At 52.8% G+C, this 23,610-nt stretch overlaps 1 protein-coding gene across 4 annotated transcripts in view; it reads right to left on the reverse strand.

Moving 5' to 3' along the window:
• The window catches only part of CEP250 (centrosomal protein 250), a 49,623-nt gene that overhangs the window by 6,679 nt on the left and 19,334 nt on the right, over nt 1-23,610 (reverse strand). For 3 of the 4 annotated variants that reach the window (XM_075563710.1, XM_075563712.1, XM_075563713.1), the window contains 16 exons: nt 23,252-23,396; nt 21,622-21,768; nt 20,140-20,370; nt 17,413-17,606; nt 17,041-17,168; nt 16,682-16,851; nt 13,869-14,036; nt 13,404-13,538; nt 10,745-10,888; nt 10,064-10,197; nt 8,521-8,659; nt 6,925-7,270; nt 5,656-5,777; nt 4,619-4,739; nt 3,545-3,666; nt 507-3,110 (listed from right to left, as the gene is read on the reverse strand). In XM_075563710.1, the coding sequence (XP_075419825.1) occupies nt 507-3,110; nt 3,545-3,666; nt 4,619-4,739; nt 5,656-5,777; nt 6,925-7,270; nt 8,521-8,659; nt 10,064-10,197; nt 10,745-10,888; nt 13,404-13,538; nt 13,869-14,036; nt 16,682-16,851; nt 17,041-17,168; nt 17,413-17,606; nt 20,140-20,370; nt 21,622-21,768; nt 23,252-23,396 (5,050 nt within the window). Of the gene's footprint in view, nt 1-506; nt 3,111-3,544; nt 3,667-4,618; nt 4,740-5,655; nt 5,778-6,924; nt 7,271-8,520; nt 8,660-10,063; nt 10,198-10,744; nt 10,889-13,403; nt 13,539-13,868; nt 14,037-16,681; nt 16,852-17,040; nt 17,169-17,412; nt 17,607-20,139; nt 20,374-21,621; nt 21,769-23,251; nt 23,397-23,610 lie in introns of those variants that run through there. The other variant, XM_075563714.1, reaches the window with a different exon arrangement.

Genomic DNA, 23,610 nt, shown 5'->3' on the forward strand with positions numbered 1-23,610 from the left:
TCTTCTTTTACATTTTATTAGGGACTCATACAACTCTTACCACAATCCATACATATACATACATCAATTGTATAAAGCACATCCATACATTCCCTGCCCCAATCATTCTCAAGGCATTTGCTCTCCACTTAAGCCCCTTGCATCAGGTCCTCTTTTTTTTCCCCCTCCTCCCTCCCCCTTTCCCCCTCCCTCATATGCCCTTGGTAATTTATACATCGTTGTTTTGTCATATCTTGCCCTATAGCTATAATCTTAAACACCATTCTCAACAGGCTTCACACTCAGGGGTGGTCTGCACACGGCACTTCCCTTGTCAGGCACTACTTGGCTGCACTGCTACTGTTCCCGCATCAGACGTTTGGTGAGCACAGTACTGAGTCCCAGACAGATGACAATCCTCCTGGTCTCAGCGTTCTCACCCTCTCCCGCAAGGCACTATAGGGTAACAATCCCCAAGTCAGCTAGACAGGCTCTGCTCTGGCCCTTCTACTCCTGCAGGGACTCACCTGTAGCTTCTGCTGCTCTGAGTCCCGTTCCAGGACAGAGGCTTGTAGGAACATGGCCACCTCCTGCAGGCTGCTGATGCTGGCCTTGCTCTGGGCCAGTGACAGGGCCAAGTCCTGGGCCTTCTCCCTCCACTCGATCTCACTGGCCTCGGTCTGCTTCAAGGCTCCCTGCAGTCTCTCGATCTCCTGTTGCATCCTGGGCCCTACAGACTCAAGCGCTGGAGGGGGTTCCTCCCTTGAGGAGGCTCGGTGGTTCTGCAGCGAGTCCGCTGGGTTCCTGCTCCACTGGGCTTTTCTTAACTCCGAGATCTCCTCTTCCTTTTGGGCTAGAGTCAACTGGAGCCCCCTCAGATTCTCACGAAGGTCCCTCATCTCCTCCTCCTCTTTCCCCTGCCCCGCTGGGGTCATCTTCTCTTGGTCCTTCTGGGCCAGCAACGTCTCCAGAAGCTGCCCTTGTTCCTTCTGCTGTCTCAGCTCATCCTCTCTCTGGGCAAGGGCCTGCTGGAGCCACTCCATGGCCACCTGGTGTCGGAGACCCTGTTCCTGGAGCTCACCCTCCCGCAGCTTCAGGGCCTCCTCCACCTGCCTGGTGCGTGCCTGACAGGTGTCCAGTGTAGCCCGCAGGGTGGCAGTGCTGGCCTCCAGGCTATGGTTCAACTCAGCCTGCCCAAGGAGATGCTGCTCTTTCTCCTGCAGGGCTGCCTGTGCCTGGTTGAGGGCCTCTTGGAGGGCTTGGGCCTGGCCCCGGGCAGCCTCCTCTCGACGCTGGCAAGATTGGCTATCAACACACTGGGCCTCCAGCTCCCGGTCTCGTTCCTTAAGCGTCTCCTCTGCCCGGAGCCAGCTGTCCTGCAGGGCCTGGGCCTCCACTGCATGCTCCTGGGCCTGCTCAGCACACTGTTGGTGGAGGGTCAGCAGGGCTTTTTCCTGCTGCAGAGATTCGGCCCTCAGGTCACTCAACACCTCCTCCAGGGCCTGTGCCCGCTGCCCCTCCACAGCCAGCTCTTCCTGGAGCCTCTGAACCTGCTCCTGGTGGTCCTCCAGCTCCCCCTGGCGCTCCTTCAGTGTCACCTGCGCTTGCTCCAGGGCTCCCTGGAGTGCACACACCTGTTGTCTTGCCCTCTCCTCCTGGCCCTGGGCCTGCCTCAGTTCCTGCTGCAGGGCCTCCAGCTCCTGGTTCCTCTGCGCCAGGGCCCGGCCCGCTTCTTCCAGCTGATCCTGAAGGGACTGTTCTTTCCGCTCCCCTTGTTCCCTCGCTTCCTTCAGGCGCTGCTGCAGGACGGCCACCTCCTGCTCCCTCTGTGTTCCCAGCAGGCTGGCCTCGGCCACCTGCTTGTGGAGCCCTTGGAGCTGCTGCTCCAGCTGGTCCCTGTGCTCCTGGAGCTGCTGGATGCGCTCCTGCTGGCATTCCACCTCCTTCTCCTTGTCGCGTAGGATCAGCTTCAAGTGCTCCAGGCTGCCACGCTGGGCCTTTCTGGGGCCCTTCCCCTCCTCCATCCACTCCTGAGGGGGCAGTCTCTGAGAGGCCAGCTCCTGGGCCCGCTCCCTCAGGGACAGCTTGATCTGCTCCAGGTCCTCCTCCAGGATCTTGGTCTGACGCATCCTCTGATCTTCGAGGACCTGGACCCTCTCTTTCTGGAGCTTCAGCTCCTGGTCCCGCCGCTCAAGGTCCTGGGTCAGACGCTCCTTCTGCCTCTGCAGCTCCTCGATCTGCTCCTTCTGGCACCTCACCGCCTGGCCCTGCTCCCGGAGCTCGTCGGCTAGCAGGGCGTGTTGGCTCTCCAGCTCCCGGATCTGGCTTCTCTGGGCCTGCAGTTCCTGGCTCCGCTCCTCCAGGTCCAGGGTCATGTGGGTCAGTGTCGCCCTCTGGGTTGCCCTCTGGTCCTCCAGCTCCTTGATGGCTTTCTGCTGACACTCCATCCTGTGGTGGTTTTCCTCCAATTCCAGGGCCAGGCACTCCAGAGTCATCACCTGCTTGCTTAAATCCTGAATCTGGCCCCTCTGGGACTCGATCACGTGGGCCTTCGTCTGCAGCTCAAGGAGCTGATGTTCCAGGATGCTGCGCTGCGTCTCCCGCTCTCTCTCCAGCTCTTTGATCTGGTCCCTCTGCTCAGACAGCGTCTGCTCTCGCTCCTGGACAGCCAGGGGCAGGTGCTCTAACACGGACCGACACTTCTCCAGCTCCCTGATCTCTTCCTGCTGCAGACCCACCTCTTGGTTCCTCTTCTTCAGATCCAGAGACAGCATTTCCAGAGTCCCCTTCTGAGTCTCCTGTTGCGCCTCTAGTTCCTGGATTTCCCCCCGCAAGGTCTTCACTTCCTCTTCTCTTTGCAATAAGGCCTGGGACACGAGGGCCAGATTCTCCTGCAGAGCCTTCCCCTGGGCCACCTTCAGCTCGCATTGCTCCTGCAAAGCCTGTGCCCTCTGCCGCTCACTCTCCACCTCCTCCTTCTTCAGCTTCAGGGCCGAGCGAGCTGTTCGCAGGTCTTCTTCCAGGGCCTCGGCCACCCTTGCTTGAGCCCTGGCTTCTGTGACAGAAAATTGTAGCCGCTCCACCTGGGCCGTCAGGTTCTCCTTGGCTGCCTGAAGCAGCTCTCGCTCATTCTGGAAAACAAGACACAGAGCTCCCTCAGACTCAACTTCCGTGATCCTGGCACCCCCCCATGTAGGTCTCCATCATCACTTTGTGGCACTAGCCGTGGCGTGGCAAAAGCTTGGGCAGAAAGAACCGGGGCCTTTCAGTTCGGCTGCTACTGTAAAAGAGCACCCCAACCACGTGCGGGGCTCTGCCGGGCCCAGGGGAGTGCCCCTGGTCTGAAGGAGCCCTACCCACTCTGGCCCTTCAGGGCCAGGGACAAAGATCTCCACCTCAGTTTAGAAAAATCAATTGAAAGGTGATTTCCCGGAGCTTTCACGATGGCCCTCAGGCGCACCAGGACAGCCGTGAAGCTGGGGCGTCTGGGGGAAGGATTTGGGCAGGGCACATGATGGAGCATGACCAACCAGGCAACCCTCTCCCCCAACCAGAACCGCCAGACCTGGGCTTCTGTCCCCTGTCGCTCTGCTTGCTGTAGGCGGCTCTGTAAGGCAGCCATAGTATTCCGTAGCTCCGTCAGCTCGGATTCCAGGGCGTTCTGTTTGCCTTCCCACCTGGAGTTCTCTTTGGAAAGGGTGGGGGCAGTGAGGCAAGACAGATCATGATGAGCTGGGGTGGGGGGGTGCGTGCAGGCAGATGGAAGGTGCGAAACAGACCCACAGGGCAGAGGGCCAAGGCGGGGGAGAATTACAGGCAGTTTCATAAAGTCACCCACCCCCACCAGCTGCTGCTGTTTTGTCTAGTCTTCCAGACCCACCACTGCTGATCATCACCCTGCTGCATCCTCATCCACCCCGCACTCATCCCCCTCAACCCTGGGCTCCAGACTGCGCGGAGCAAGAAGATAATGGAGGTCCCGTCCAGCCCCCAGCGCTGAGACTTGGCTAACGTGCCTCGAGCCACAGGATGCTGGGAGTTGCCCCCAATTCCTGGCGCATGTGCCACATTCTCAACTTCGTCCTCATAAATAATGGGTCTCTGAGGAATGAACAGCAGCTCTAATGGTGTGGCTCTTGGGGAGCCCGGTGGGATCTTCTCAAAGCTCAGGCGTGCTCCTCAAGCTGTCCTCCTTTGCTGTAGTTTGTACCCTTAAGGGCCCCCCAAAAGACGTCACCACTCCTTCCAGCCTGGGGCGGTGGCAGGGATATGCCCCCCTCCATTACTTCTCCTGGCTCTCTCCCAAAGAAGCCCATCACCCTCTTGCCATCAAGTTAATCCGTCTGAGGACATGGTTGGAGATGATAAAAATAAGTAACCGGAAGAGAGGACAAAAGATACAGAATTTTATCAAGGGCCTGGTCCTGGGGTTTCTTTGTGCCCTCCAGAGACAGAGAACGGGAGCCAGTGGGCTCAGGCTCACAGGGCACCATGAGCCCCTTCTTTTGGGTGAACAACAGTTTATGGGGCCACCACCTCTTTGTCCCAGTTGTGGGGAAGCAGGAGTAGTGGTGCTAGGTCTGCTCCTGTCCCTTCTGGGTAGCTCCTCCAGTCCCCCCACCTGCCTCGGCCATCTTACCTTCCTGGGTCTGGGAGAGCTGGCCTCGGAGTTCCTGCAACTCTGCATGGACCTGGTTCTTCTCCGCCTTGGAAACAGTTAGCTGCCGTTCCAGCTTCTGGGCCTGATCTCGCAGAGCATCCTAGGGAAGAAAGGGCGGGGCTAACCTCAGGTTCCTCCTCTGCCACCAAGCTGTCCCAGTCCAATCTCTCTGGCCATCCTCAGTCTCTGTGCTGATTGGCCGTCATGGACTGACTCGCAGGCTGCTGGATTGCTACTGGACTCTCTGAAGTGATGAGGCTCTGCTCCAAGTGTCTGGAATCTAGAGTCTCCTTTGGTCAAGCCCATGTCTTCAAATGGAACTGTCGATTAAAGACTTAGCCCAAGGGTCCCCTCGTCCCTCCCTGAACTTTGACTTTGAAGCTTTCTCCCCCAATTCACTCCCAGACCAGAATGAACGTTCCATCCCCCTACTTCCTAGAGGGCATTGATGCTATCTCTTCCTGCCCTATTGATTCAGCCTTCTACGAACTGCAGTTCTGGTCCTCAGTCACCACAGGCCTCTTCCTTTTGTCCCCCAGCTTAGAGAGGCCACACTGGCAGTGCTCCAGTTCTATTAGCTGACAGGCGGTGGGTGAGGTGGGGGTTGCAGGTACAGACCTGGAATGTTCCTGTAAACTGGCAGCCTTGGAGGTCTTGGTGTCAGGACTAATTCACAGGCCAGAGGTCAACTCCACTGTATAACAATGCCACCTCTCTGGAGAGCTTTCCAGCCTTCAGGGCTCACTCAAGCCCCTCCCTCATTTAACACTCACAACTGCCCTGCGAGGCAGGCATTCTTTGCCACACTGTAAACCAGAAACCAAGGTTCTGAAAATCTCAAGGTTTCTTTACAGCTGCCCAGCAGTCAGTGACAAAGGTGGAACCATCCCAACTCAAGCGGGGGCATTCCACAGGTGGAACGACTTGGGAATCTTGTCCTCCAAACAACTTGGGAATCTTGTCCTCCAGCCTCGGGCGGACTTGAAGAGTCAAGGAAGGAGAGCAGAGACACCTACCCGGGCTTGTTGAGTCTTCCCCAGGTCTTGGTGAAGCTTGTGAAGGGCAGACGCCACTGCTTCAGCTGAGAAAGCAGTCAGGAGGGGCTCTCTTTTAAAGACACTTCGACCTTCACTCTGGTCTGTGAAAAGAAAGAACCACCTGATGCAGCTGCTACGTGACAAGCAGCCCTTGCTCCCCAGACATGCCTTGGCCTTGCCAGTCTCCCCGGAGCACCCCTGCCCTCAAGCAGCGGGGGCACGTCTTTGCTGCAGACCTCTGAGCCAGGCACACTGAGAGCTGGCTGGCAACTGTCCTCTCATGAGTGCTTCAGAGAAATCCTAATATTAAGTACTTGGGTTGATGCTGTTAGGGGTCCTGGTTTCTAGAGACCCTGTGTGTACTGAACAGAACTGCTCCAGGAGTTTTCAAGGCTGTGACCTGTAGGGCTCCAAGGTCGTCTAACGCTTAACTGTGCCATCTAGGGCAGTGGTTCTCAATCTTCCTCATGCCGCTACCCTTTAATACAGTTCCTCATGTTGTGCTGAGCCCCAGCCATAAAATCATTTTCTTTCTTTCTCTTTTTTTAAAATCATCTTACTGGGGGCTTGTACACTCTGATTACAATCCATCCATCCATTGTGTCAAGCACATTTCATAAAGTTTTTTTTGTTGCTACTTAATAACTAATTTCTCTACTGTTATGCAGGATGTATTTTCATTGTGACAAATTGAACACCATTAAAGCAGTGATGAATCATAAAAATATGTAATTATATGTGGTGAAATATTTATTTCTAATGACAAATCAATGAAATTTTGTCTTGAAGCAGGGTGTAGCATGGGTAACGGTCTTCATGCTGGGTACTTATACTCATAGGTGGGAGTATCTGCATGTGGGCAGACTCACCCGGAGACGGATAGAGGAGCAGTGTCTCGGTTCCTAAGACCATTGGAAATAGGTGTTTTCTGATGGTCTTAGGCGACCCCTGTGAAAGGATCGTTTGACACCCAAAAAGGATTGCGACCCACAGGTTGAGAACTGCTGCTCTAGGGGATCCTGGGACTTTTAGAATTCCCATTTTGCACTTGAAGAAAATCAAGCTTAGAAAGGACTGATGACTAGCCCAAGGCACAAAGCTATCAAGTGGTAGGGCTGGGGGTCTGCTCAGAAAGAATCTCAGAGTCTGTGGGCTGATCTTGGAGCAGCCTCACCTAAGGAACTGTGTCTCTCCTCCCTGGGCACTGGGCTGGACCCAAAGAGCTGAGGTCCTGGACCGCCACCTTACCTGGCAGCTCCAGGCTCCAGAGGGAGGGCGCAGCGTCTCCCCCACCACTCAGCTCAGGCCTGCTCTCACACACAGACCCCAGGGTCTGCTGCAGGACAGAGTAGAGGCTGGCCAGCTGGGCCTGGGCGTGGTGCCCGGGCTGCTGCTCAGCGACCAGCACCTCCAGCTGGCTCTCCATGCTCTGTAGTCGCAGCTGGAGCTGGGCTCCCTTGGTTTCCTGGGCCCACAGGGAATCCCGCAGCTGCTGCTCGGTGACCCGGGCCGCGTCCAGATCCTCCAGCAGCTGGGCTTCCTGGGCCAGAAAACCAGCCTCCTTTTCTTTCATTTCCTGCTTCAGTAATTCCACCTGTCAGGGAAGATGGGCAGTTACTCTGAGCAGGGACCAGTCAAAGCCAAAGCAGATCCATAGTCATCGAGACATTCTGACTCAGCTCGACCCTAGAAGACCGGGTGTGACTGTGCTCTGGGGTTTCCAAGGATGTAACTCTTCGCCTCCTTCTCCCTCGGGTGGCTGGGGTGCTCCAACGACTGACACTGTGGTTACAGCCCAACTGGTAACCTACTCCACCGCCAGGTTCCTCCTGAGCAGGGAGGGGGGCCCTTTGCCTCCCAAGCCAGACCCCACTCCACCCCTGTGAAAAATGATGACAGCAGCAAAAAGGGAGGACTCTGCAGTCATGGTCAGCCTCGAGCCGACAGCCTGACTCCTGACACCCAGGCCCGGGCTACAGCAATGGGCTTCTGCTCTGGTGCTGGCAGATAGGTCTGCACTCTGCTCCGAGATGAGAACTTTCCCCTGAAACATGACACTGATCAGGCACAGCAATGACCATCACCCACTTCTGCCTTCCTGACCCTCTAGGCCCAGCCTCTCATATTCCATCATGGTCAGGGATCTCTTTGGAACTGTGTAAAGCAGTGGTTCTCCACCTTCCTCATGCCGTGACCCTTTCACACAGTTTCTCATGTGGTGGTGACCCCCAACCATAACATTATTTTCGTTGCTACTTTATCACTGTCACTTTGCTACTGTGATTAATCGGGCGACCCCTGTGAAAGGGTCGTTGACCCCCAAAGGGGTCTCGACCCACAGGTTGAGGACCGCTGCTGTAGATGAAGACCCCGATGCTCATACAGCTTACAGACAACAAGGGTAGGAGTTACACCCAGGCTGTCCGACAACCAGATGGCCATCCTCCCCGGCCGCAACCTCCTGTTGTTCTGCCTTTCCTCCTCCCTGATCCCCACTCCATCTTTCTTTTGCATCCAAGGTCTGGGGTCCTGCTGTGGCCGAGTCCTGTTTGTGCTGGCTTGGCCACTCCCCCCTGCTTTGCCTTGCACCCGCTGGAGCAAGCATCCTTGGATGCAGCAGTGCATGGCACTGGTCCCCCTGTCCTCACTATGTTCTGGATCCTCAAGTTCCCAGTGTCAAGAGGGCATTCGCACCTCTGGGTTAAGTTCCCAAGCCCCTACCTTGCCCTATCCTCCAAGGTTATCTAGGTCAAAGTGTATTATAAAGGCCTCTAAACGATCCCCCTGCCGCTCTGGGAATAGAATTCCCCCTGAACGCAGGGCTCAGGACAAGGTGGGAGTTACCTGGGCACTGAGCTCCTTCTGCCCTCCCTGGGCCTCCTGCATGTCCTGGCGCAAGGAGCGCAGCTCCTGTCGATGAGCAGAGTCAGCTTCTTGCAAGACAAGGAGTCTTTGTTCTTTTTCCACCAGTGATTGGGTCAGGCTGAAATGAGAGGGGTCAGAGGGCTGGGCCATACACACAGGGAAGGAAGAACTACCTTCTCACCTGACTATTTCTAAACACAACCCTAGTGACCCAGCTAGAAATTGTAATGATAAGGATTAGGGTGTCCCAGTACCAGCTGCTATTTATGGAACGCCTACTGAGTGCCAAACACAGTCCTACATAACTTCATGCATGATGCCAAACCAAACCAAACTCACCGCCACCAAGCCAATGAGGACTTACTGTGACCCCAAAGGACAGTGTAGAACTGCCTGGTGGGTTTCCCATGAAGTGGCTGATGGTTTTGAACTGCTGACCTTGCAGATCGGTATGACACTTCATTTTAATGCTATGACTTATTCTTTCCTGGCAAATTCTAGATAGAGCTATACAAGTATCTCCAACTCAACATGTCCCAAACTTTCCTTTGCTCTATCATCTCCTACTATGGTTCTGAGCTCCACGATGGGCAATTCTATCCACCCAGTGCCCCAAGCTGGAAACTCTGGCCATATGAGTTCTTCCTTCACTCCGTCTACATCTCTGATCTCTGACGAAACAGAATTGATTGACTGTTCACAGTCCTGTTCTCCTCTTCTCAAACACCACCACCCCCGACACACACACACCAACCTGGGTTCAGCCTTACTATCTCCCGTCTGGACAACTGCACCAGCCCCCTAACTTGTCTTCCTGACTCTAGTCTCATCACTAACGGAGGCAGTCCTTCTCACACTCCTACCGCCCCGAGAAGTGTGCTGCTGCCCACTCTGAACGGGCTCACATCGGTCCTGATTTCTCATGCCATTATTAGCCCTGGGACTCATCATCAGTGGGATCAGTTTCCCAGCTGGGTTTACCACCAAACTGAAACTGCACACTCCTTAGCCCACCAAACCCTGAGGGATGTGGCATTTGTCCAGCTAACGCACTGCCCTCAGGCCTTGCCATGCTCTTTCAGTTGAACCGAATGTCTAAGCCTTAATCTGCCTCAGGGCCTTGGCACACGGGCGCTCCATTTCATCCTCAGGGCTCCATTTAGATGCAGCCTCCAGAGAATGACCTGGCATCCTCTCTCCCTCTACTTAAACACCATTTCTTTCCTCAGGCCATGGGTTGGGATCTGTAATGTCTTCCCCCAAACCTATCAACTCTGCGTCTATGGCAGCTAGCACTGTGCCTGGCCCCACATGGGTATCTCTAAATCGTGATTCAACGAGTGGCGTGTCAGCCATGAAGACGGGGCTCTCCTCTTCATGCAGCTACTCCCACAGACCAGGCCCGGAGACACGAGAGGCTCCAGAGACCCCTGCTACATGCTCTGAGTCACAAAGTGTCCGTCTCATGGTGCCCAGTGCAGACAGAGAGGCAAAAGCCAGCCCCGTGGCCTGTCAGGTCTACCTGGCCTTCTCTCTTTCCAGCTCCTTCTGAATCTGCCTATGTTCTTGGGTCTCTCTGAGCTTCTTCTGGACCTCCTGTTCCATCTGTCTCCAGGAGTCCTCCTTGGCAACCAGCTGAGACGTCAAGTCCTCCACCTGGAATGTGAACGACACAGAGATCAAGCTGGCAGGGTAGGGTGGTGGGAGAGTGCCCCTCACCAAGGGTCTCTTTTAGGCTTCCCAGTCACTGGTCCATTCCCAATGCCTTGACATCTCCATCAATCCTGCTTAAAGGCAGGCCTGACTAAAAATCTTGGCTGCATGGAACTAACTTCCAAAGGACAAGTGTTTGGGGATTATATTTTTTAAATAAAAAAACAGATTATTATGAATACAGGCTTCTCAGAAGGAAAGGTAGTTGAGTAAGACCACCAAGCCAGTATCTAAGAATGTGGGGCAGACAGGAAAGACTGTGGAAATGGATTGCCTGTGGAAACAGTAGCTCGGGAGTCCCCAGAGAGAGCGATGACCTACTGCAGAGGGGCTCTGAGCACCCTTCCACGTACCCCTTGACACTGTGCTCCCCTTCCCCCACCCAACTCCCCGGCTCAGGCAGCCAGGCCATGGTTGTTGTACAGGAGGGAGTGGAGAATTGGCCATGCTGGGGAAGGGCTGTCGGGCTGGGTGGTGGCTCCGAGGTGACCTGCTTCTGCAGGTCCATCTTATCCTGCAGCAGGGTGCTGCTCTCTGCTTGGGCAGCAGCAAGGGCATCTCTGTGCTGCTGGGCTGCCTTCTCCAGCTCCCGCTGGGCCTCCCGGAGCTGGTTCTGCAGCATCCCACTGGTCTCCTGCAGAAGGGGGGATGCCAATGAGCAGAGGAAGGCTTCTCGTGGGACCATGGTTAAAAATCCTGGTTGGATAAATACTGGGCTTTTAGCAGGGGCCAAGGTTGAGAGGGGTCCCAGCAAGCCATGTTGTTCCCATGATGCCCTGCTGCCTCAACCCCCATGGACTCCTGGCTTCTGAGTCCTCTTCTGCTCGAACAAAGAACACTCGGGAGTCAGCAGCAGCATCTCTCAGCAGCCTATCACAACAGCCTCCTGGCGTAGTCTTACTTCCAACTGATGTCACCCCTTCCAGCCCCTACCAACAGACACATGCAGAGCAGTTCCACCTTCCGTAAAAACCACTTACTGAAACATGCCCCACCCTTGCTTTTAAATAACTGCACCCAACAGTTTCCACTGCTCTTAGAACAGCGGTTCTCAACCTGTGGGTCGCAACCCCTTTGGGGGTCCAACAACCCTTTCACAGGGATCGCCTAAAACGATTGGAAAACACACACGTATTTCCAATGGTCTTAGGAACCAAGACACTGCACCTCTGTCTCCAGGCGGGTCCGCCCACATGCAGATACACATATGAGTACCGGCATGAAGACTGTGACTCATGCTATACCATGTTTCTAGACAAACTTTCATTGATTTGTCATTAGAAATATTTCACACACACACACACAAAAAAGAAATATTTCACAATACAGAATTACTTATTGTTGTTGTGATGAATCACTATGCTTTCATGATGCTCAATTTGTCACAATGAAAATACAACCTACCTATCTGATAGTTACATGATACTTCATAACAGTAGCAAAATTCCAGTTATAAAGTAACTGTATTACAGGGTCTTGGCATGAGGAAGGTTGAGAACCACTTTCTTAAAACAAAATTCAAGTGTCAACCCAACAGCTGAGACTCCGGCCTCCCCCCTTCCCTTAGTTTATTAAAAAGCCCATTCTACACAGGCTTCCTTCCAACCCTTGAACTCCTGATGCCCTTTCCTATTGGTTCCCGAACCCTTAGGATGGCGACCACATCTGCCTCAAGTGTCCTTCAAAGGGCTAGCTTCTCGAAAGAACAGCTTTAGTGAGATTCCCATAACATATAACTCACCTCCCCAATGTGTACAAGTCAGTGTCTCGAGCATAGTCCCCGAGTTGTGCCACCACCAGCACAGCTCACTTTAGAACATTTCCACCGTTCAAGAGACCCATGTGCTTTAGCAATCATTCCTCTTCTCTCCCAGCCCCCACCTCCAGGCGCTGGACTGACACAGGGCTGGAGTAACGGGCTCGAGCAGAGAATGGTGAGGATGGTGCAGGACTGAGCAATGTGTCGTTCTGTGGTGCCCAGGGTCACTATGGGTCGGAACGTCCACATCCAAACCAACAAAACAAAACTTAAACCCATTAGCACTGAGCCAACAGGACAGAGAACCGAGTCTCTGAGGCTACACATTTTGATAGAAGCAGACTGCCATATTTTTCTCCTCCAGAGTGGCTGGTAGGTTCAAAGTACTGACCTTCTAATCAGTGGCTGAATGCTCTAACCAGTGTGCCACCAGGACCCTTTCCCAGCTCTCAAAACTGCCTACACTCAATGCCATTGAGTCAATTCCAACTCACGGTAACCCTGTAGGCCAGAGGTGAGCTGTCTTTTGTGGGTTTCTGAGGCTGTAACTCTTTACAGGAGTAGACAGCCTCTTCTTTCTCCTGCAGATTGGCTCGTGGTTTTGAACTGCTGACCATGTTTGCGGTTAGCAGCCCAACTCAAAATCCACTGGGCCACCAGGCCTCCTGAGTAAACCACGAATCTACTTGATGTCTTTATGTTGTTACTGCTGTTGTTATGTGCCGTCTAGTGGGGCCCCACCTGCCCCTCCTCCCCACTGTGGTGTCCACTTCCTTCATCCCTCTCCCTGGGGTCTCCGTGCTTCGGTTTGCCCTCTACCGAGTGTGCTGTGCTTCTCCAGGGACTTGTCCCTCCTGGTAACATGTCAAACTACTCAAGGAAGACTCATCAGCCTCTCTTTGGAGGAGGTCCTGACGTCCTCGGTATCTCTACAGATTTGCCTATTATGAACATTACAAAGAAAAAGAATCCTACACACGTGGTCACCTAGCACCACCTTCTCAAGGGTCATTCCTATTGGGGCATGTGGTTGGTCTTTTCACCTTTAGGTCTCAGCTCACATGTCATTTCTCAGGGAGCCGTCCTCTGACAAGCTCATTCCAAGAGTCCCTAGATGGTATCACCCTATTCATTTTCTTCAGAGTACTTATTACAGCCTGTAATTATGCATTTGGTGTCTGCTTCTGCTTTCTCTGTCTCTGCCCCTAGAATATAAGTTCCCTGAGGGCAGGGACTGTGTCTATTACAGTCCCTGCCATGTCAGACCTTTATGTAGTTATCATATGGCCCCACCAGGCACAGGATCCGGAGCGTAAGTGCCCAACAACTAGTCTTTGTTGAAGGAGCCAGGGGTGCTCCTTTTTCTTCCCTGCCCAGTGTAACCCCATACCTGTTCCTTTAGCTTCTGACCCTTCATGTCCTGCCTCAGCCGCTCCAGTTGTTGGCTGGCATCTGCCAGCTCCTTCTGGGTCTGCAGCAGTGTCTCCAAGAGGGACACTCTCTCCTTCTCCGTTTCCAGCTGCATCTGCGGCAGGGCGGGAAAGGAAGGGCTTTGTTGGGTCCCGGCTAGCATGCTCACACGTGAGCACAGTGAAGCTGCTCTAGGTGAAGGAAGGTCTGAGCCTGTGGATGCAAAACCAGGAAGTGCAGACTGCCACCAGTCTACAAGCTGACAGGAAGTGGCAAATGTGAGCCCTCCCTCCTTCCCTCCGGAAGTTGGTTCTGTGGCTCACGGTGCTCTGTGCTCGCTCATCCCCGATTCCTGGCAGAGTGAGCATCTGTATCCTTCTCTGGGCGCCCTCTGCCACATCACTCTGGGAAGTGGGAAAGGAAGCGTCCCCTTCAGGCTCCCCACCTGGCACAGGGCACTCTCAGCCTGGGCCCGCTCTTCCTCCTTCTGTACCCGGAGGGCCTCGGCTTCGGCCTGCTGTTCCCTCAGCCTCCTTTCCAGCTCTGTCTTCTCCCACTTTAGGCCCTCCACAGCCGTCTCCAGTGCCTGCTGGTGCTGGGAGCGCTCTTTCTCCTGGCCGTGGGAAGGAAGCACTTGTGAGAACTGGAAGGGTCGGGAGAGGCAGAAGGAGAGCTGGAGCAGCAGTGAGGCCCAGCAGAGACGTCCGGAAGCCTGCTTCCTCATCAGAAAACCTCTTTGCCTCACCGATCTTACCAGATTTCCTAAGAATCATATGACATGTACTAAAAATCACATACTATAGATTCATGGAAAAAAGCAATTCAAAGATGATGGAGTCTTCTCACAGACCTTCTGAAGCCCCTCATAAATGTAAGTGTGCTTTCTAAAAGGAAATCACCTCACCTACGCTACAAGTATCTGTTATCTTAAAGCAACTGCACCATGATTGACGTCTGTGATGATGAACTGAGGCAGCAGACAAGGGCTCTCTGCTTCCCGTGCACCTCAACTTAGGGCTTCAGAGTTGGTCTACCCGCAAACCAGGCCTGACCTCACTAGTGAGCCCCTGACGGGTGCAATTAACATGCATAACTACCCTCAGCCACGGAGAGCCCGATGGAGCAGAGCTGTCCTGATACATGTGCGCTCACCATGAGCTTGAATCAACCTGAAGGCAACTGAAGCCCGGCTCGGATGCTCCCACACATTCTACCTTGGGGACCAAGGGACCCTGGCTCTCCCAGAGTTCTACCAGTGACCCAAACCTTCCCTGAGCTCTCAGAGCTGAGGTTCGGAGTGTGGCTCCTGAAATTATTACAGTTTTCAACTCACCGATGCGAACGTGACCTCAATTTCGAATCATCTCTATGCCTCCACTTTCACATCCACAAAAATGGGGATAGCAGTGCTGCCCACTGAGGGCTGCACTGACTAAACCCAAACTCACTGCCATTGATTGAATTCTTTTTTATATATAATTATATTGGGTGCTCTTACTATAACAATCCATAATTCAATTAGATTGCGCATAATTGTGCAATGGCTGCCACCATCAGTTTCAAAACATCTTTCTTTTTGAACTCTTTGATATCAGCTCCCCATCTGACTCAAGAGTAACCCTACAGGACAGGGTACAACTGCCCCTGTGGGTTTCTGAGATGATGACACTTTATGGGAGTAGAAACCTCATCTTTTTCCCTTGGAGCAGCTAGCTGGTGTTTTTAAACGGCTGACCTTGTAGTTAGCAGCCCAACTTGTAAGCAGCTATCTACACCACCAGGGTCGCACTGAGGATCGAGGCAATCAGTGGCAGCACTGGAAAGTGTGGCAAGAAGAGCTAGCCATCAGTTTATGACCGCGATCGTCACATGAGGACAGGAGGGGAGCAGGAACCGCCACAGAGTTCATGGGGAAATGGAATTAGGAGAGAAGGGAATTTTTCCACAATTATTTGACGTGCCTTCAATTTATTTAAAATGCGTATCAACGAGCAGTGGGTAAGTGACTTAATGGCATGCCTCTAGTGTTTCACCCTTTCTAGCACCATCTTCTGCAGCTTGCCTGCCTCGCGCCCCCTCCCCCCCCCCGCCGCCCCCGTAGGACTCTGGTTACGCTGGCCTCCTTCCAGCTCCAGGAGCACACTGAGCTCCTTCATACCTGGAACACTCTCTCCTGCCCCTCCCTCCCACTGTGCCTTCCATCTCCGGGTAATCAACACTCTGTTGGTGAGGCTTTCCCTGCGCCATCCAAATAGCACCCCCTTTGTTATTCTTTCTGGTAACACCCAGTTCTCCTTCCTTGGGAGGAGCTTCAACTTTATCATGGTTTCCTCAAGTCTGTATGAACTCATTTAATGCCTGCTGCCTCTGCCCCACTCGAAGCTCCCGAGACCTGGGTCTGGGTTATTCTCACATAACCCTCAGGGTGCACCTGGCCCTGGGTCACCACTCCAGCAGGACTGCCCAGTGGAAGCGCAGGCAGTATGTCTTTGACGGGTTGTTTGGTGCTGTCCAGGCCATTCTGACTCATAGTGACCACATGTGACAGAAATGCACTGTTCCATTGGGTTGCTTGGCTATCATCTTTGTGGCAGGGGAGCACCAGGTCTTTTTCCTGTGGAACCACTGGGTGGGTTCTTCACACAACAATCTCTGGGGCTGCCACTGAGTGCTTAAAGTCAAGTACTGGTGTGTAGAGATGCCTGAGAGCAGCAGTCTCTGGTTGCCAGAGTTACATGACCTTATCCAATCTTATCCACTAGCTTGGTGTTTCCCAAAGTGAGTGATACCACCTCCTTGGGGCAACTGAAAGGACCCGAAATGCCCCCAAACCAAACTTACTGCCGTTGAGTCGATGTGGACTCCTGTGACCTGCTAGGGTAGGGGAGAACTGCCCCCCGTGAATTGCTGAAACTCTTTACAGGAATAGAAAGCCTCATCCTTCTTCTACAGAGAGGCTGATGGTTTTGAACTACTGATCTTGCAATTAGCTGCCTAACACATAACCACTATGCCTACACTTTATCCTGGATTATGGGCTAACATACAAAAGTTTTTCATTGCCAGGAAGTCATTGAGCAGTTTTGTTTCTGAAAAGGGCCAACAAGCTTGGGAACCTATGCATCTGGTCTAGCTCAAATACCAGCCGCAAAGATGGCTAGCAGGCACCCCTGGGTTTACTCTTCACAACAGCACTATCTCACCCCGAGAGCCAGCACGTGGAGCACCCACTTCAGGGAGTCCTCCTCCACCACCTACCCATTTCTCTTGAAGCTGGGCCACCTCCTCCTCGTGGGCTGCCTCCTGCTGCTGCAGGGCAGCCTGCCCCTCTTGCTCAGCCCGGGTCAGCTGTCTGGCTGCTGCATCCCGCTCCTGCGCTGCCCGGCCGCGCTCCGTGTCCAGTTCCAGCTTGAGGCACCTCACCTCCCCTGAGATGCCAGGAGTAAGACCAGGGCTCCGCGCCTCGTCCCCACTCCCATCCAATAACGTTCTCCCCTCCCTCCCTCAGGAACACCCCGTGTCAATGGAGCCTGCTGGGGCAGGACCACAGCCTCCCGTGGCCTGGCTGTCTATATCCCCGTGGCATGGAGGGGGCCCTGGCCCAGGCAGGTTCTTACCTTGGATCACATCCTTGGCTTGAGTGACCGTCTGAATCTGGACCTCTAGCTGCGCCTTGGCAACCTCAATCAGAGAACTGTGTTGCTGGGCCTCAAAGAGACTGCCCTCCAGGAGCTCCTTGGCCGAGCTGTCAGCAAGGTCAGGGGTCAGGCAGAATTCTCACCCTTTGGGCCGTCCGGGGGTTGTTCCTGGCCGATTTTGGACTCGCTGCTACCCCACAGGGGTTCCTAGACTATCATCTACAGGAGCAGATCGCCTGGTCTTCTCCCCAGGAGCGGCTGGGTGTTCAAATCTCCAACCAACTACAAGCTCTGAACTCTTCTAGAACCCAACTACAGAGGGAAGGGAGCTGAGCTGGGGCTGGGCCCTACCTGAGGCCCAGCACTTGCTCAGAGAGGTCCTGCCGGTCCCGCTCCACAGCTTGCAGTCTCACTTCGAGAGCTGCCTTCTCTCGCACCAGGGTCTCCTTCTCCTGGACGGCCCTGGCCAGCATGTCTGCCAGGCGCTGTGTCTCCTGCTGCAGCTGCTCCAGCTGAGCCCTGGATGCCTCCTGCTGATGGCACGCCTGAGGAGAAGGAAGGGGTGAGCAGGATGTTCCCGGGACCTCCACCACCATGTTAGAGGCTCCGAGCCCAGCTGGTATCCCTGAGCACCGCTCATCCCACTGAGCTGGTGCTTTGCTCTGAACAAGAGCCTTGTGCTAGGGACTGCAGGGGCGATATGACACACACATGATAACAGGGTCTGCCCCATAGGGGCGATATGACACACACGATAACAGAGAAGTGACTCGGTGCCCTGAGAAAGAAGTGCTGCGCAATTAATGCTCAGGGCACTAAGAAGTTTGGTAAGGAGCCCCGGTGGCATTGTTGGATAATCACTGGATTGCTAATTTGCAAGGCCAGTGGTTCAAACCCACTAGGTGCTCTGAAAGAGAAATATGAGGCTCTCTGCTCCCTTAAGACTGAAAGTCTCAGAAGCCCTACGTAGGGTTACTATGTTAGAATGGACTTGATGGCAGTGGGTTTGGAGGCAGGTAGGGAGCAGAGAGAGAAGACTTTTGAGCCTCCCTCACTGTCCACCGTCAAACCAATTCTGACTCAGAGTGATCCTATAGGAGAGGGTAGAACTGCCCCAGTGGGTTTCTGAGACTGCAACTCTATGGGAGCAGGAAGCCAAGTATTTCTCTCAAGGGTTGACTGGTGGATTCAAACAGCAGACCTTGTGGTTAGCAGCCCAACACGTGACACTATACCACTAGGCCAGTTTTGAGCATGGTCACTGGCAAAAAAACATTGTATCCAGGGTTTTGACTTGAATGCCCCCTGCCCCGTCTATGTCCACTTGGCTGGGTCACGGTTCTCAGTGGTTTGGGCAGTGATGTCATGATGTGACCACCTCCCAGTGAGGTGACTGATGTGATCTATCAATCAGTTGCAATGGCCTTAACGTGGGCTGCAAAAGCATTGACAGATCTCCAAGGAATGCTGGACCCACAGATGCTGAAAGGTGACCAGGACCTTCCTCCCAAACTAAGGCAACTGAGAGAGGCAGCAGCCTGAGCTTGGACTTCTGAGCCTCCTACACAAGGAAACATATGTCCGTTTAGCCACACTGTCCACCTGTAGCATTTGTGATGGCAGCACTAGATAACCAAGACCAGAGGCCCTCCCTGCCATGTGTTCGGCACTGTGCTAAAAGTTGGAGGAATGCAAACAGTGTGACATGGCCCTCCTTTGGTCCATTGGTGGAGAGCTGTCCACAGCTAACAAGGACACAGATGACGGTGGTGATGGCTGAAAGAATCACCAAGCACAATGAGAGCATCGGAGAGGGACGCATCTAACTCAAGCCAGAGGCAGTGAAGCAGGGGGTTGGGGCACAGGAAGAAGATGCTGATAGAGAGTGAGTGGGAGAGGAGTGTCCAGAGATGCCAAGGTGGCAGAACCAGTGAAAGCGGCCCAGAGAAGCCCAGGCTGCAAGCTCTCTCTGGCCCAGGTACTGCCATTGCCACTGCCACTTTCTGAGGGTGAGGGTGGAGAAGAGAGATCATGGACATTTGTAAGAAAAGGAAGTAGGAAAATAACATGTAAAAACTTAGGGGATCATTTCTGCAAATAATCATACTTAATTTATTATATGTGGATATGTTATGGATTGGCTTGGGTCTCCCCTCTCCCCCAATATGTGGTGAAGATCTTATTTGTGAATGAGTTATCTTTGCTATGTTAATGAGGCAGGATTGAATCCAGGGTTGGAGTTCATTTCTTGTGAGAAATTAAAGTCATTAAACAAACGAAAGAAGCAGATATCGAGAAAGAGATGCCAAGCTGCAAGGTCATCGCCCAGGAGCAGAAGCTCAAAGGGCCAAGGGCCTTCCTTCAGAGGTGAAAGTGAGAAAAAGAGAAAGAGAGAGACAGAGAGAGAGAGAGAGAGAGAGAGCCTTCTTCAGCTCTGCATTCATACTCTCGACCTCCTAAAATAAACTTGTTTGTTAAAACTCTCACCTTGCACTACTTCTGTTAGAGTAGCACTAGCTAACTACGATAGCATGTACACCCGCATGCACGCTCGCGTGTCATTTCTGTGCAGTAGGCACCAGGTTACAGACATCTGACTTACATACCGCTTGTAGTTACACACCAACTCCCAGAAAGCATAGGATACTAAGAGTGTGAGGTCCATCTATTAGTTCACAATAGCAAACAGGTGCTACTTTGTGGCGCACAGCAAAACATTATTGTTATTACTACTACTATATTATTACGTTAAAGATGTTTCTGTGTATCTGGAAGAATTTCTTTAATACTTATTATAGACTACAGACTAAGACAAACATTCGACAAACGTCTTAGATGCAAGCCACAGGAAGTGTTCTGACATAGTACAAATCCACCGTACAGGCAGATTTCGGACTGAAACTCATTCCCATTCTGGGGCTGGTTGATACATTGTCTTGGAAAAACAAAAATCAGGAAGGTCATACCCTATAGGAGTAGCACTGGTCATTTCGAGGAAGTAAGCCTTTCACTGCTGAATGCTTCCTGGCAGAATTCTGATTTTGTATAGCGAGCATGGACACCACTTTGTCTTCTCACCTCGCTCAGTTTCCCCTGAATTTCTTCCTTCTCTTCTTGGATGCCCCTGAGATCAGCCTGCAGCTCGGCCCCAGTCTCCTGCGCTTTCTGCAGCTGTGTCTCCAGGTGGGTTTTTTGTTCCCACAGGACTTCCCGGCTCCTCTCAGCTTCCGCCAGGTCCACCTGCAAAGCGTTTCTCGCCTGCTCTGCAGCCTCCATTCTGCTGCATGTGGACAGGTTCTCCTGTTCTAACTACTGGCCAACAAGAGAAAGGGGAAAGGGCATCAAAGACAATCGGTTACTGTTTAGAGTACCGGTTCTCAACCTGGGGGCCGAATGACCCTTTTACGGGATCGCCTGATTCATAGCAGTAGGAAAATGACAGTTATGAAGTAGTAATGAAAATAATGTTATGGTTGGAGGGTCACCACCACATGAGGCACATGAAAGGGTCGCGGCATTAGGGAGGTTGAGAACCACTGGTTTAGAGACTGAGTACTGAGGCTGAATCGTCATCAAAAATGAACACAGGAGTGTTTATAAGAGAGGGGAGAACCCATTCACTTGAACTGGTGCCTAAATTCCAGGTACTGGGCAGACTGGCGCCCTGGTGGCATAGTGGGTACACTTTGGATGGCTAACTGCAAGGTCAGCAGCTTAAGATGAGCTTTTCTCCTCCTGTAAAGAGCTACCATCAAAAACAAACAAACGAGTTACCATCTTGGAAACCTGCAGGGGCAGGTCTACCCTGTCCTATAGGGTCGTGTTCTCTAGGCAGTGAATTTGGTTAGCGTTTTGAGATGGATTGGATGGGCCTTCATGGATGCACATGCTGAGGATGGGGATATCAACAAGGGCAACACCTTTACCTGGCTCTCAGAATTTAGTACGAAGGAACATAGATCTGAGAGGCCTAAGTGTAAGGAGGAGGTCAATTTGTAACCTACAACAAGAGGCACTTTAGGATGTAGGCTGTTTGGTTGATCTTTTCTCTGGTGGGGGCTATCTCAGGCAACAGATTAAAAACCTCAATGTGTAGTCTTTTTTTCCAGAGGCGCTGGCTGGGGCTCCTTCTCAGCCTGGTGATGGATCCTATAGCCTCCAGGTGACTTGGTTTTGGATGTAGGAGGAGACTGTTTTTATGACTGAGATCAAGAGACTTGGTGGCTGCTACCCAAAAAGTTGGTCTGAACCTGCCATGGGATAAAGAAGTGGCCACCTGCTTCCATAAAGAAACCCTGGGGGGACGTTTCTGTTGTCTTACAGGGTCCTTCTAGGTTGGAATTTGACTAGAGGGCAATGAGTTTGCTTTGGGTTTAAGGTCAGTTTTTAAAGCCTTCACTCAGCTTTGCATTCTAAATGTCCCCTCTGCTCACTGTAGGACTACATTTGGGAGCAGACCTGTCTTGGGGCTCTCCCTTGTCAAGGGCACCAGCTTTAGATGTTGCTTGCTCTTGATCTGACTTCAGCCCAAGCCCAGGGATCCAAAAAATCATTGCTCACCTGGAGAAGCTGCTGGTTTAGTGCCACTTTATCTAAGGCCAAAGCTTCATTTAGGGCACCGAGCTTGACAGCTGCAGCCCGAAGATCAGCTATCTCTGCCTTCTGGCTGTTCTCAGAGCTGGACAGCTCTGCAATTGACTGCTCCGCCTAATGACAAACCAGGGTCATGAGTTACCAATTTCCAGATTGCCTGCCACCGTAAACTGCCCCCACCCCCAGCACCTGCTGCTGTCTTTGGACAATGATCAGTTACCGCTCCTGTCCCTCCTTGACATTCTACAGCACATTTCCCATTCATTCATTCACTGATGAGCAAGACTGCAGCTCACAGTATAAATCAGAGCTTCCTGACCTAGTAGTCTTTTTCAAACAAAATTACTCAGTGCCCGCCCCCCGACCAGCAATGAAAAAATTTCTTGTGCACTAGCCCACCTCCAGGATAAAGTGTAGGTTTCAGCTTTTTCGGTCTCCCACTCACTTCTCGTGATCCTTCCAGTACGCCCACTCCCCGGGAGTGGAATCACCCACTTTGGGAGGCACTGGTATAGAGGCACAGACACAGTAACGACTATAGAAAATGCACACACAAAATGGCCTGGCACGAAAAGGAGGCATTCGAGAAGTCAGAGTCAAAAAGGCTCAGCAGGATGACTGCCAGTTAACTGGGGTATTCAGATGTCAGTAGGAGTTTGCTGGTTGAAGAGGGAGGACAACAGGCAGTCCAGGCAAAGGGAAGAGTATACACGATGGGAGGGGAAGGGTTGTCTAACAGAATGCAGTCTGTGCTGCGAGCAGGGGTGAGGAAGAAAGGCCTGGAGGCGTATTTTCAGAAATGAGCCACTGAAAACCCCATGGGTCACAGAAGTCCAATCCACAGCTGATCTCGGGGATGGTGCAGGGCCTGGAAACATGTCACCTCCCTGAGCAGGGGGCTGCCATGGGTTGGGAGCCTACTCCACAGCAGTGAGTGTCAGCAGGAGTCAAGAGAGGCGACAAGTTGGAACAGGGAATTTGGAGTGGAAGAGGAAGCTAGGAACAGCTCAGGCCAGATGGCAAGAGGCTTTGAATTTGGTGCCAAAGAGTTTGGAAATCATTGACTGTTTTTCACTTTTTGTTCTGTATTTGGGAAAGAGTTGGCAGAGCACCTTGTTTTTCCATCCACAATCCACACCCGTTTGGTTTTGTGACATGGACTGCACCCCCCCACAGTGTAACAACACTCTTCCCATTTCTGCTCTGGGTTTCCCGTTTCTATCTGCCCATCTTTCCTACCTACTTCCTGCCTTCTGAGCTTTTTCCCTGTGAAATGTGGTCCTGGGTGGACATGGACCTCCTTGGTGTTACGAATCACTTAATGGGCCTACCGTTGGCTGGAAGTTGAACCACTGGGGCTCCGAGCAGTGTTGTAAAAGAGATGGACAGATGGATACCTTTAAAAACCCATTCTAGTTCCAACACAGAGGGTCTGCTGGGAGGGGGAGAACCAGCCACAAAGACCACTCATCGCGGCAAGAAGTATGAGGGGCCATGGCTTGAAGGGGGAGGAATGAGGCAGGCTGCATACCCTCCACCTGGAAACACATCTGTCATGGTCGCCTGCCCAGCAAAGGAGGGGAGGAGACCGACGTACCCGGGCCAGCGCTGCGGTCACTTCAGCTTGCTCTTGCTTTAGCAACTCCCGTTCCAGGCGACTCGACTCCAGGGCTTCTCGGAGAGTGATCAGTTCACTGAGGGATTCTGTCTGTTTGGCTTCGAGGCTCGCCAGCGTCTCTTGACTAAAATGGGAAGGAGAGGGGGGAAGAGGTTCGAGGGAGTGCCCGTCTCCAAAAGAGAACAGAAATGTCGTTATCTCTGCTGGGCAGAAAGATAAGGAAGGTCTCTAAACACAGAAAAAGACAGGTGCAGAACCGTGCATATCGCAGGCTACCTTTCATGCAAAGAAAATTGGAGAAATGAAGAACAGAAGCCCGTTCTTTGTATAAGGCAGCC

This window comes from Tenrec ecaudatus, chromosome 12 (assembly GCF_050624435.1).
Source record: "Tenrec ecaudatus isolate mTenEca1 chromosome 12, mTenEca1.hap1, whole genome shotgun sequence".
NCBI lineage: Eukaryota > Metazoa > Chordata > Mammalia > Afrosoricida > Tenrecidae > Tenrec > Tenrec ecaudatus.